Raw genomic sequence first — 14251 nt, forward strand, 5'->3', positions numbered from 1 at the left:
AAAAAAAAAAAGATTTTATTTATTTATTTGACACAGAGAGACACAGCGAGAGAAGGAACACAAGCAGGGGGAGTGGTAGAGGGAGAAGCAGGCTTCCCACTGAGCAGGGAGCCCGACGTGGGGCTCGATCCCAGGACCCTGGGATCACGACCTGAACCGAAGGCAGATGCCCAATGACTGAGCCACCCAGGCGCCCCTATTCTTATTTTTTTTTAAAGATTTTGTTTATTTATTTGACAGAGAGAGACACAGTGAGAGAGGGAACACAAGCAGGGGGAGCGGGAGAGGGAGAAGCAGGCTTCCCGCCAAGCGGGGAGCCCAATACGGGGCTCTATCCCAGGACCCCGGGATCATGACCTGAGCCGAAGGCAGACGCCTAACGACTAAGCCACTCAGGCGCCACCAGTTTTAACATTTTTTTAAAAGGAGCAGAAATTGGATCTCCAGTTATACTCACAAAGACCAAGCAGGGGATGCAGCTGGGGGGCTGATAAATCGAAATTCCCAGTGACCCTCCCTCCCAGCCTCTGTCCACGTCCTGCACTAGGGCCTGGTCCCCACAGTGCCAATTCTCCAGAGCCATTCATCACTAGGTTGTAAGTCTGGAGCCAGTCCCTTGGACTGAATGTCGCTCCTTCTCCCAGACACCATCCGTGGGTGTGTGTGGGGAGCTTCCCTGCCCTGGACCCCTCAGCACCAGCCCTTAAAGCCGCATCCACACAGAGAGCCTAACCAAGGGATCAGGGTAACTCCAGAAAGAAGAAAAGCTTGCTATGTACAGAGTAGGAGTTTTCCCTAGGACCCAAAGGGAAGGCCTTGGGCAGATAAACCCTTCTCAGAGGCTCCCCCGCTCCTAACCGGGCTCCCCAAACCTCAGGTTAGCCCCTTTCTGCCAGAGCACCCCATTATTCTAACCCTGAAGTTCTCAAATTCCTTTTAGTATCAGGATTCTTTTATAGTCTCTGTTTAATCCTTTATTTATTTATTTATTTATTTTTATTATGTTATGTTAGTCACCATACATGACATCATTCGTTCGTGATGGAGTGTTCCATGACTCATTGTTTGTGCATAACACCCAGTGCTCCACGCAGAACGTGCCCTCTTTAATACCCATCACCAGGCTAACCCGTCCCCCCACCCCCCTCCCCTCTAGACCCCTCAGTTTGTTTCTCAGAGTCCATCGTCTCTCATGGTTCATCTCCCCCTCCGATTTCCCTCCCTTCATTTTTCCCTTCCTGCTATCTTCTTCTTCTTCTTTTTTTTTTTTTTCTTATACATATAATGCATTATTTGTTTCAGAGGTACAGGTCTGTGATTCAACAGTCTTGCACAATTCACAGCGCTCACCATAGCACATACCCTCCCCAATGTCTTATCACCCAGCCACCCCATCCCTTATTTAATCTCTTTTTAAAACCGAGGGGCGCCTGGCTGGCTCAGTCAGAAAAGCATGTGACTCTTGATGTCCGGGTCAGGAGTCCGAGCCCCACGTTGGGTGTAGAGATTAAATAAATAAACCTTAAAAAAAAAAAAAAACCTGAGATATAATTGATATTGTATTATTTAATATATAATTACTATGTTTATCATTGAAATGCAGTATATGAAATTGAAATGTCATCATTATTATATATTAACACTGTATAAGTTTCAGGTGTACACCTTTGCTTTGAATCATCGATGTTGCCATATGGTTGCGTTAGCCAACACCTCTGCAGGTCCCATAGTTGTCATTTCCTCTATGGGTGGGAACAATTACGATCTAGTCTCTTAGCAAGGTTAATGTTCATAATAGTTTTGTTGTCTACAATCATGGTACTGTGTATTAGATTCCCAGGACTTTTTTTTAAGATTTTATTTATTTATTTGATAGAGAGAGAGCATGAGCGGGGGCGGGGGGCCGGGAGAAGGAGAAGCAAGCTCCCCCCTGAGGAGGGAGCCCAATGCGGGACTCGATCCCAGGACCCTGAGATCATGGCTTGAGCCCCCTGCCCCTGGTCACTACCATTCTACTTTGTGTTTCCCAGTTTGGTCCTTTCTAGATTCCACATATAAGTGAGATCATCCAGTACTTGTCTTTCTCTGTCTGACTTTTTCTCACTTAGCATAATGCCCTCAGGGTCCATCTATGTTGTTGCAAATGGCAAAATTCCTTTTTTCTCACGGCTGAATAGTGTTCCGTTGTATGTATATATTTATATACCACATCTTCTTTATCCATTCATCCATGGACAGACACACTTAGGTTGTTTCCATCCCTTGGCTATTGGGAATAATGCTGCAGTGAACATGGAACTGGTAGCCTCTGTTCATTTCCTTTGGATATATATCCAGAAGTGGGATTGCTGGGTTGCATGGTAGTTCTATTTTTAATGTTTTGAGGAAATTGTGTGCTCTTTTAAAAATTATTGAGGACCTCAAAGAAAGATTTTATGTGGGTTATATCTAGTGGATGTTAGCTACTATATTAGAAATCGAAACGAAGATATTTTAAAGATTCATGTATTCATTTTGGGGCAGCAGTTGGTAGAGAATGCGAGTCTTGATCTCGGGGTCGTGAGTTCAAGCCCCGCATTGGGCGTAGAGCTTACTTAAAAAAAAGATTCATCTACTTATTCTTTTTAAATCAATAATCTTGCATGTGAAAGAAATAAAGTTTTACAAAAATAACTACATTTTCCAAGAGAAAAACATTTTTTTTTCCCTGAAAGAAAGGCCTTTTAATGAGGAGTGTGACAGTGGTTCACACTTTTGTGAATCTCTTTAATGTGTGGCTTTAAGAGAAGACAGCTGGATGCTCATACCTGCCGCTTCTGCGTTGGGTCTCTGGACGTGGGTTGTTTTGGTTGAAGTCTGTAAAGAAAATCTAGGCCGTGCTGATAGGTCATTGGAAAAGAGGACCTTGCAGGGCCCCTGAAAGAAACTGGAGACCACACTTGGAGAAATGCTGATCTAATGCTGATCTATGTGGGTCTCAGCTCACTTTTTGGAAAGCCATGCACCCCTAACCTCAAGCCCATCATCTCTCTTCCCCTGGGAACGAGTCCTTAAACCTGGTTCTTCTCACTCAAGTAACATTGGGGACCCCACTTAGGTGAGGTGGAGTGGGCTGGCCATTGCCCCCCTCGGTCCCCTGCGGGTGACACTCTCCAAGCAAAGTTGCCTCCGGCAGAGACCCGGGCACTGGGTCTGATGTTCCCAGGTTTTCTGATGAGGAGCCCTACGCGCACAGTTCCTAGCGATGGTGCTGTTTAGACCAGCATGAGGAAGCGCTGTTCCTTACTGCCTTGTATTTTGCAAGGCGGACCAGCCCCTCCAAGGCCAAAGCCGTGCCCAGGGTGGCCTGAAGGAGCTCCATGTGCAGGCCGCGGGTGCTGCTCACCTGTCCCCCTCTTTGTCCCTTCCTGAGAGCCGGGGCAGAGCCTAGCGTGGGAGGCCCCTGTTGGGCAGCTTCAAGTGGGGGCAAAGTTGTGATGCAGGCGTCCCCAGTAAAATCGCCTTGGGGAGAGGGGTGGGGAGGACACCCGGGAGGCCGGAGGTGCCCCGAGGTCCTTGGGACGGGTGAAATATCCTCAAGCAGCACAAGCGTTCGTTCGTGGGCCGAGGCGGGGTCAAAACAAAGAAATACAGCAATAAAACATGCAGCAGCATTCGGCCAGCCGGTTTTCCCTGTTACTGCTTCTCGCAACTTCCAGCCCTGGCCCTTCAGGAGCCCCACCCCAGCTGGAATTCACAGGGAGGGCGGTGGCATGACTCACAGTGACCCAAAGCGCAGTGAGCCCGGCCACATCTGCCTTCCTGGGGGGACTCTCCTCCCCACCCCCTCCTCCCTGCTCCCTGCCTGCCCCCACCCCCCAAGCAACAGCCGAGTGACCCCAGACAACAGCAGGCCTGGCACCCCGAATGACCACGAGGGCAGGAGGACATGGAACGGGGCGGGGCGGGGGGGGGGGCCTCTGGGAAGAACATTCTGCGTCTTCCCAGACCTGCCCCAGCCTCCGGGCTTCACAACAAGGCTTTTCTTGGTCCTCCCCAGATGGACGGGGCCTCTACGGGCAGGGCTGGTAGGAGGACAAGAGCCCAAGCAGTCGGCCAGGCCAGCGTTTTCAAAACTTTGCTTTGGCCACAGAACTACTTCTGGGGGTTCCTTTTGTTTTGTTGGGGTTTTTGTTTTTGTTTTTCTCTTAACCAAATGGGGGCCAGCAGAGCTGCTCTGTCGAGAGCTGGGCCCCAAGCCTCGCGGACTCTTCTGGCCTCTCTCGTGTTTGCCGTCAGCCCCCAGATCTTGAAAACACGGTTTGGTAACTACGAGTGTGGCTCATTGGCCCATTTCACAGATGGGGCAACAGAGCCCAGGAAGGAAGGAGTCTCTTGCCCACTGACTGTGTGTCGGGGACTGGGTAGAACTGGAACGTGGTGCTTTCTGCAGGGGCCCTCAGGGGACAGGGAGCAGCGACAACTGTAACAGGAGACCAGCATGGGACGGGGTGCACGCTGAGCAGAGGGGTACATGGGGGCAAAGAGAGGGAGGCAGAGGCTGATGTTCAGGCAACAAGTCACAGAGGGGCAGCCCAGCCTGCGGGGCAGACAGGAGAGGAAAGATAAACCTATCTCCGGTCCTTCTCCCATGGCCGCAAATCCAGCCTCTGACCGTGGCGGTCACCACCCCTCCATTTCCACCCATGGGACCCTGCCCTTCCCTCGCCTCCTCACCCTGGGAAAGGGGAGCCTCGGCCCTGTGACACATGGGGCTTCCACGACCCTAGAACAGAGGCCCATTGACGCCCCCCCGTTCCTCCATTCCCAGCCTCCTCCTGCCGCAGGGAGGGTGGGCTGCGCTTCTGCACATTCCTGAGAAACAGTCTGTGCTCTGAGATCCCACGGGCCCGGGCCCTGCTGACCATGAGGCCTAACTCCCAGGCTTTCCAGAGAGGGAGGGCATGGCTTTTGTCACATTCTCAAATGGGTCCGTGGTCTAAAAAGAGGCCACGAACCACAGCATGAGGAGAGGAGGGGTCTTGCAGAGGGGAGAGGGTGGAGGGAAGGATTGTGGGGTAGGGAGAGCTGTGTCAACGATATTCTTCTGCCTGGTGATACTCTGTCGGAGGCTTTATGTGTTACTTGGTTTTATTTCTCTCACCTGCCTGTGAGGGTGGGTCGCTGGCTCCATTTTACAGATGAGGAAACTGAGGCTCAGTGACATGAGGTAGCTTGCCCAGGACACAGCCGTGGCTGAGGGATGGAACAAGCCAGGGCAGGGACAGAGGCCCAAGGTGGTGCTGTATTTGGTTCCACAAAGGCCTTCGGCTCTGGAACTGGGCAAAGCCTCCCTTTGGCAGCATCCACACCAGACCTTGAGCCCCTGTGTCTAGGTCCCCAAGAAATTATTTCAGCAGCCAAAGAACCCGACGCAGGGCTTCTTGCCTCTGAGGGTCCTTCCTGGTGAATGGACAACAAGACCCCCAAGACTGGTGTCCATTCCTTTCTAACAAGGAGGAGCGAGCAACATGTCTGTACCGTGGTGAGTAGGACCCGGCCGGAGGGCAGGTTCAGCAAGTCTGAGGCCCAGTCCCCTCCAGATCACCCCAGCAAAGACCCTTTCTTTCTTTGCCCTTAGAAATGTCAGCCACCAAACCTCAGGGCGGCATCTCTACTGTCCAGCCCACCTCCTGCCCAACTCACTCCAATGGTAAATAAGGCAGAGCAATCCCAAAATGGGCCCCAGCTGAGGCATAGGCCCACCCCCCAACATTCCTGAAATTCTTGTTTAAAACATCTTTATTGGGGCGCCTGGGTGGCCCAGTTGGTGAAGCATCTGCCTTCAGCTCAGGTCATGATCCCAGGGCCCTGGGATGGAGCCCCTTGTCGGGCTCCCTGCTCAGCGGGGAGCCTGCTTCTCCCTCTCCCTCTGCCTGCCTCTCTGCCTACTTGTGCTCTCTCTATATCTCTCTGTCAAATAAATAAGTAAAATCTTAAAAAAAAAATAAAAATAAAAAACATCTGTATTGTATGTGATTTTTTTCTCTTTCATTGTTATTGGGATATAACTGAGTTAGAGCATTGTATAAGTTTAAGGTGCACAGCATAATGATTAAATTACATAAGCTATGAAATTATGACCACAGTAAGTTAACATCTTCACCTTGAGTAGTCAGGGGGAGGGAAGAAAAGAAAAAAAAAGAAAAACATGTTCTTTTCTTTGCCATGAGAACTTTCAGGCTGTGTACTCTCTTAGCATCTTTCGAATCTCCTACACCTCAGTGTTAACTATGGTCATCATGTTGTACATTGCATTCCTGAAATCGTGGGCCTTAGTTTCTCCATCTGTAAATCGGGAATCATGATGCCCAGCCTACTTGCCTTACAGGGATTTCTAAGGATCACCCGGGGAAGGTGTTTGGAAAAGTTCAGGATCCCCCACCGACATGACAGGGAGGGAACCCCTGCTGGGACTCACCCATCAGCCACATATTTCGGGTCCCCAGGGTGCTGGAATCTGGCCACCCAGCCTGGGAGCCTCCCTCCTCTGGGGTAGTTCCGCGTGCGGCTTGGGGGTCTAGGGGCCCAGAGGGTGAGGGCAGCAAAAGTGGGTCTCCTTGCTTTCCCTGTCCACCCTGAGTGGCCCCTCTTGGTCCTCACGGTGGGCTGGGGGCAGGAATGTCATCATTCCTATCACGGCCTGGTCTGGACAAGGCACCAAGGACAACAGGAACTGGGAGAGGTGTCTGAGAAAAGCCACGGTGTTTACCCATGCTCTTTCACATCTAGAGGGCATAAAGTTTATTCTAACCCTCTAGGGTAGAAAACCATGTTTCTTTGCTTCTCTAAAGCGATTAATGCTGTTTCAGCTTGACTGGTGGGGAATTCAAGCTTTAGTCATGTTTGGGGAGCCTGCTCTTTCCCTGGGGTTGTGCAAGAATCCTGGGGGTCTTATACAGAGTCCAGAACATTTGGAGCAGGGCCCCTAATCCACACTGGTGACTATTCTTGGCCAAGTCTGTGGGGTCCCTTGCTGGTGGGCAGGGGTGTCTGCAGAGGCTCCCAGTGGGGGCTCTCAGTGTGTGGTGCCACCCAAACCCTTGTCCCTCCTCAGGCTTGGGGAGCCTCTGCCTCCACCCCGCTCAGGGCCCCTTTCCCCCAGGCTCCCTCTCCTCCCTCCTACTTGACATCCTTTCTAAAGGAGCCCTGGGGTTTTCTTCTGGGTGCCTGGCTACTTTTCCTTTCAATCCCACAATCCAGAACCCCACCCCCACCCCCTCCAAGGCAAAGGAACACTGAGATTGGGCCATCTACATAAGAAGCAGTAAAAATGACCTCAGAAGCATGAAAAAAACAACTATCAGTACATAGGACCCTTATCACAGAGCAGGGGGGTTTACGAGGCATGCCGTTCCCAAGGTTTACCCTATGTGGAAAAGCAGCCTCTAGTACCATGACCAGGCCGCCTTTGGCTTCGTCCTGGGTTGGTGGGGGGCGGTCTTCATCCAGAGGTTGGAGGGCTTGGGAGACATGCATGCCCTGGGAAGGCCATCTCTACAGGAGTTTTCCTGGCCCTCTGGAGAAGGTGCCGAGATGCCTCCTTGCAGCTGGGAAAACTTCTTGAAGCGGGGGGGGGGGGTCTCCTCCCTGGCCAGGGTGTTCGGGGGGGGGCCCTAAGCCACCTCCAGGGGGCTGTTCTGGGCATGTTGGGTGGGACTCAAGGGTAGGGCCGGGCCACCCCTGACCTCTGGGCGTCCTTCACTCTTGCAGGACCTGGGCATGGAGTCGACCTCTCTGGACGACGTTCTGTACCGCTACGCCAGCTTCAGGAACCTGGTGGACCCCATCACACACGACCTCATCATCAGCCTGGCCCGCTACATCCACTGCCCCAAGCCGGTAGGGCAGCTGGGTCTGAGCCGGCCACCTCTGGGGGTGTGAGGTGGGCGCCTTTCTGGTCAGAGCAGCTCAGTGTCCAGGGAGGGCACTGCCCAGGGCCCAAGGAAGACAGGCCAGCAGGGCCTGAGGTGCCCGCCCTGTCCTAAGTAAGGCCCAGCATCCATTGGTGGGGGCTGCGCATGCCACTATCAGCCCGGGTTGTGTTTGGCCCCCCGGGGGTATTAAATCTGGACTCGTTGCCAACATTTAAAACTCAGACTATTTCACACATTTCTCCATATTCAGCTGCCCTCGAACAATGGGACGCTCCAGCGCATGGATCCCCATTTCTATAGCACTGGAGCTGAGTAACCACCCCTGTGATGTGGGGCCAGGACCGCGATGTACAGTTGTGTATGTCGCACCCTGCACAAAGACAGGCAGACGCCGAGGTGGCAGGAGACAGGTCAGATCCAGCCCCGTCTCTGCCACCAAGTTACAGGCACTGGCGCAAGGCTGTGTCCATCCAGAGGTGGACTTTTTCTTATTTGCACAAAGGTGCCATGTAAATCCAGCAGTGAGCTCTCTTGGTGCTCTCCAGGATGCCTCAGGCCCCAGCACTCCCAATGGCCTTCCTCTCTGAGGCTGAATGTCATTTTACACCCACCCACTTTGCTCATGCCCACATCTGCCTGGCTTCCAGAGCTGAGAAGGAAAAGCTCCGCAGGCAGGTGCTGCTTAGCCAGCTTCTGGATGGAAGGGCCTGCCCCTGTTCCTCTCGGGGTGCCGGGCCAGCTTAGTCAGAGCTGCCCATCGTGACCCCGGCAGGGAAGGGGAGGGCCAGTGTGGGGCAGGGCAGCTCCACTCTGGAATGTTTCTCTCCCATCCTCAATTTCCAGCAGCTTCCAAAAGAAGGGCTTCCAGGAAGCCAGAGCAGGACCCAGGAGTGCCTGAGGGAAGCTTCTGCTTCCAGAGTAGGATTGAGAATAAGAGGGAGGAGGTGGTGGTCAAACCCACCCTTCCCTTGGCCAGACGCTGCAACGTTGCTCTGGAGCTGAGCTTCCATCCGGGCCTTTGTCTAGGGCCTTCTCTCTGGCTCCTGGGGCTGTCTGGGGCCCAGACTCTGAGATGAGGAGCAAGCTCTGAAGGGCTGGGAGCCAGGGCAGGTGTGGGGGTGGCTTAGAGCTGGTGGTGGGATGCAGCAGAAGGCAGGGTTGCGGGGCTCAAATATGGGGAAAAGCGGGTAGTGAGGGTTGGCAGACTGGGAGCCTCAGGGCCTGGGGAAGAGGGGCCGGTGCCAGGAGCCGCCGGGAAACCAGCTGGGCCTGGAATCACCTTCACTTCTCATTCCGATTCTACCTGGCTCAGCCTGGGGCAGCTGCGAGCAGGGTCTGTCCGAGGCCTAGCAGGTGCCAGACCTCTCTGCCTTTTCTGGAACATGAATTCACATGCCCACGGGTGACGGGGTGACAGATCACAGGGCACTCGAAGCAGCTCAGTAGGAGAGATGTTATTTTTATGCCCATTTTAGAGTTGAGGAAGACCAAAGTCAGGTAATGAAGCAATCTACTAACGGGTACACCGCAGGTGTGATTTGGGGCCCAGTTCTGGGCAGAGTGCAGGCTGGTGCTCAGGCGCTGGACCCCTGTGCTCCCAGTGCTCTTGGGGTGGGGGGTGCTTGTGGGGCTGCATCTGGGCTGGAGGAGGAGGGCCTGCCTCCCTCCACATAGGAGGGGCCTGCAAGTGGGTAACTGCCCATGCCAAACCACAGGACATGGGAAGGAGAGGTGGCCCAAGGGGTTCTGGGCTGAGATCCATCCCCTCCCGTCTGGGTGGAGACCACAGGGGCCGTACCTGGGGGGTCTGAGCTCAGGCTGCTACCACACGTTACCCCTGACTGGGTGGCTTAGAAGCAACAGAATTGTGTTGCTCACAGTTCTGGAAGCCAGAAGTCCAAGATCAGGTTGCCAGTAAGGTCCGGTTCTGACGAGAGCCCTCTTCCCAGTTTGCAGATGGCTACCTTCTCGTTGTGGCCTCACGATGGTAGAAAGCAAGCCAGCTAGCTCTCTGGCTTCTTCTTATAACCCTCATGACCTCATCTAATCCTACTTTCCCCCCTAAAGGCCCCACCTCCAGACACCATCACCCTGAGATGGGGTTCAACCTATGAGTTGGGGGGTGGGGGACTCAAACATTGGGTCCCCCGCCTGGGTGTAGCTTTCTCAGGCCGCTTCATTAGCTGAACTGTGTTTTCCTCAACTCCAAAGGCAAATAACAATACCCTCCCCTGGAGAGCCCTTTGGAGAGTTCAGTGAACTGATTCAGGAGAATGTGCCTGGCACAGCTGAGCACCCTATGCCCAGAATCTAAGCTGTACCTAGTCACTGAGCACCCACCGTGGGCCAAGCAGGGTGCTCAGACCCAGCAGGTCCGTGGTGGGACACAGGCAGGGAGTGGGCTCAGAGTCGTGGAGAACAAGGGGCCGGCCTCTGATTTCCCTATTTCCAGAAACGGCCAGGGGTGTCAGCCCTGTCGGAGGCCCCAGGGGGCCTGGCTGTTTCCCCTTAGCCATACCCAAGGCCATGAGGCAGGGGGGGCCCTTTGGAAGGACTGTCCTGGTTGTGGTTGAGGCCAGGGTGGGAGGTCCTGGTTCTGGGGCCCCGAAGCTGGGAATAAGGACAGCGCCTGATGGCACCGTCCCCAAAACGTGAGCTGGCTCGGGGCTGGCCAGGACTTCCTGTTCTTAGCTCTTTCATCTGAGAACTTCAGATCAGAGATGTCAAGACCATCAGCCATGAGGGGCCGTCTCCCTCAGGGGAGATATGGGACAAAGGAAATAGCCTTCCTCGCCCAATCTCAGTGAAGCACCCACCAGACCAATAACCCCACCAGCAAGATGACCCCCTCAAATGAGTCCCAGCCTACCCAAAGTCCCCTCCTGAGTCCCAGCTGGACAGGGGCCTAGGCCCTAGAAGGGGGTGGGTCTGTGCGTGCCCCGAGAAGGAGGGGACAGGCAAAACCCCAGTCCTCCCATGACTGTGCGTGATCCATCCACAGCCCAGCTTCCAGCTCAAAATTCACCCACCGCTTGGACATCTCCGCCTGGGTGTCCCTGACTCGCCACCCCTCCCCCACCCCAAACGCATCCCACCATCAGCACAGATCATGTAGCGGGAAAGTTCAGAGACCCCTTCGTTCCCTGGGCCCCAGCGCCAACCCCGCACATCCCAGCATGCCTCCCGGCCCTCTGTGCTCCCGGGAGCAGCCAGGGAGCCATCTGCAAGGGAAATTGGATCACCTAAGTACCTCGCTGAGAAGCCTTCCACGTGGGGTGGTGTCGTACTTTTCACCAAAACCCAAACCCCGTTCACGGCCCCGCCTGAATCTCCTGTCTCACCCTCTCCACTCTGCTCACTAGGCTCCTGCCACATGGGCCTCCTCTCGGTTCCTGGAGCATCCAGATCCTCTCCTACTTCCAGGGACCTTGCTGCCACCTCTGCCTGGGCTCCCCGGCTCCTCCATTCAGGCTCAGCCTCACGGTTCCCTCTCCAGAACCTTCTGCGACCAGCCGCATTGACACAGCTCCCCCACATCAGCCCATGCCCTGGTCTCCCAAGTCATCTGGCTTATTCATTTGTCAGCTGACATATTGTCTGCCTTCCCCCACGCGAACAGCAGGATTGCCAAAGGGACAGGAGATGACATCTGTCTTGTTCGCAGTTACATCTTGCATCAGGCAGGGCCCTGGCGGGAAGCGGGCCAGCACATTCCATTGTGAATTTTTGAGAGTTTAATAACGGGGCTATTTCCAGGGTTGTGGGCAGGAGGAAGGAAACCAACGGGGGATACTAAGATACCCAAAGACTAGCAGCAGGAGGAAGCTGTTATCAGAAAGAGGCCATGGGTACAAGCCGCGACCAGAGCCGAGAACACCTTTTCCAGAATCGTGCTGTATTTTCTATGGCGTGTAGCAAATGACCCCAGAACTCGGTGGCTTAAAACAGTCGACACTGGTCCCTGTGCAGTCTCTGTAGCGTGACTAGGTAGTTCTAGCTTAGGGTCCCTCAAGACAGTGGCAGGGCTACAGGGATCTACAGGCTTGGCAGAGAGTGGCAGGCCCCCTTCCAGGCTGGCCCATTCCTTGGCTGCTGACAGGAGGCCCCAGTTTCTTGCCATGTGGGTCTCTCCATAGGACCGCTTGAGCTTTTCTCACGATGGGTAGCTGGCTTATCCCAGAGCAGGTGATCCAAGAAAAGAGCAAGGCAGACACCACAGTATCTCTTAGGACCTCGCCACATTCTATGCATCACCCAGATCAACCCTGATGCGGTGCAGGAGACTACGGGAGGGAGCAATGACAGGAGGCCAGGATCCATGGGGGCCGTCCTGGAGGCTGGCTGCCACACCACACGCTAAAGCCGGGAGGGTGACAATGGGAAGGATCTTTCCTCCTGCCCTCTGATCTCACGCCCATCGCTCTCATTAGCTGAACCCAACTGGAAGCCGGGGCAGGAGGGCTGGCGATGCTGTCTATAGAGTTCAGCCTTCCAGGCACCCGAGAAGAGCAGAGAATGGACTCAGGGTAGGGAGTAAAGGCAAAGCCCAGCAAGTCTCCCCGTATCTGGAGGAGCATCCAGCTTGTAGGAGGAAGGACAGTCAGTATCTGATGAATGAATTTATGAATGAGTGATGGAAGCCTTTGGGTTCCCAGTAGTGGCGGGCTGTGCTTGTTTGGGGTCTGGGGGAAGCGTACAAAGGGGCCCGGGGAAGCCAAGATGGCAGGTGGGAGTCACCATCTGACAGATGAGAGGTGGAGCAGAGTCCACGTGCTTGTGGGACTGCAGTCGGCCTTGAGAATCTTTCCTGACAAGTCAGTGAGAGTCCCTCAGGGTCCTCTCCAGGGCCCTGGGCAGAGGCGGGGGGGGGGGGGGGGGTTGCAGTGCTGCGGGCGCCCCTCGCTCCACCCTGCGATGCCCAACCACCCCAGGCTTGCATCATACCCCTCTCCTTCCTTTTCCATGGGTGGCAGAAAGAGCGGCAGAATTGATTCCACAAACTGCCTTTTTTTTAAATCTTTTATTTATTTTTTATTTTTTTAAAGATTTTATTTATTTATTAGAGAGCGAGAGAGAAACAGCATGAGAGGGGAGAAGGTCAGAGGGAGAAGCAGGCTCCCCGCTAAGCCGGGAGCCCGATGCGGGACTCGATCCCACGACCCCGGGATCATGACCTGAGCGGAAGGCAGTCGCTTAACCAACTGAGCCACCCAGGCGCCCACCACAAACTGCCTTTGAGCCTCGGGTGTGGGTGAGGGCTCTGTTGCGCGTCAAGCTAGGAAGAGAATTTATCCTGATATCGAGGGGCCCCATGGGGCCCAAAGGCAGCCAAGCTTGGAAGGAGGGGCCAGAAGTACAGACGAAACGCAGGGCAGGCATCTCTCCATCCCTCCTCTCGGCTCCCCCGGACCTCCCTCTCCATTCCGGGGGCTCCGAGTCTACTCGGCGGCGGCGTCCAGCCCTGGGAGCAGACGGGGGTGTGTCTCGTCTCCAGGAAAGGGCCGATTGGCTGCGCTCTGCCAGTGCCCGCTTCTGGACCAATCAGCTGCAGCCTGGCATGGGGTCTGGTTGCACAAAGGGGCTGCTGGGCCTCACCACTTTGAGCAGCAGGGAGGGGCCTGCCGACCGCCGAGGGCTCGACGCGGGGCTCACGGACCGGGTGACTTGCGGGGCCGGTGGTCACACCCCTCGGCCAAGGTTGCACAAGGGGCACGTGGCTGCCGTTTCTGGAAAACCACGCAGAAACGACACTTGCGCCTCCTCCCTCCCCTTCCAGCCCCTGCCTTCCCCACACTCTCCTTCTCCAGCTCTGAGCCAGTCCTGCTTTGTCCTCTTCTCCGCGGGAGGGAGACCTGGAGGGGGCTTCGAAAAATCCACGGAGTTGGGGGGGGCGGAATTAGATGAGCTTGCAAATGATAGAAACACCTTGAACCCACCTAGGCCAAAGATTTATCACCGGGAGGGCAGCGCAGGGCGGGATGGCAGGTTGGGAAGGATGCCAGCCTCGGAGCCGGGCTTTTGCGTCCTGATTCCATCTTACAAGTTGTGGGGCTTGCCAGTCTAGTCAGCTTCCTTGTGCCTCCGTTCCCTCCTTTGTAAAGTGGGGGTTATAGTAGCGCCCGTTTCATAGGATCATTGCGAGTTACAGGATCGTGAAGAGTTCGTGCAGGCAGCGCACAGAGGCGACGCCTAACATAGCAGAGGCACAGTAAATGGTAGCTGCTGTTCACGTAGCCCAGACAAACGGAAGGGAGTTCTCATTTCTGTGAGGACGCGAGCTCACGTTGCGTCTCAAATCGCCTGTGAGGTGACCGTATCTGTTGTCCTTGTTGGTG

General features: G+C 54.7%; 1 protein-coding gene across 1 annotated transcript in view; it reads left to right on the forward strand.

The window, feature by feature from the left end:
• The window catches only part of LRRC75A (leucine rich repeat containing 75A), a 41749-nt gene that overhangs the window by 20619 nt on the left and 6879 nt on the right, over window positions 1-14251 (forward strand). The window contains exon 2 of the mRNA XM_025863948.2: window positions 7753-7881. Coding sequence (XP_025719733.1) covers window positions 7753-7881 — 129 coding nt within the window. The remainder of the gene's footprint in view (window positions 1-7752; window positions 7882-14251) is intronic.

The sequence above is a fragment of the Callorhinus ursinus genome, unplaced genomic scaffold, assembly GCF_003265705.2.
Source record: "Callorhinus ursinus isolate GAN/ISIS: 27379988/994484 unplaced genomic scaffold, GSC_fseal_2.0 scaffold43, whole genome shotgun sequence".
NCBI classification, from domain to species: domain Eukaryota; kingdom Metazoa; phylum Chordata; class Mammalia; order Carnivora; family Otariidae; genus Callorhinus; species Callorhinus ursinus.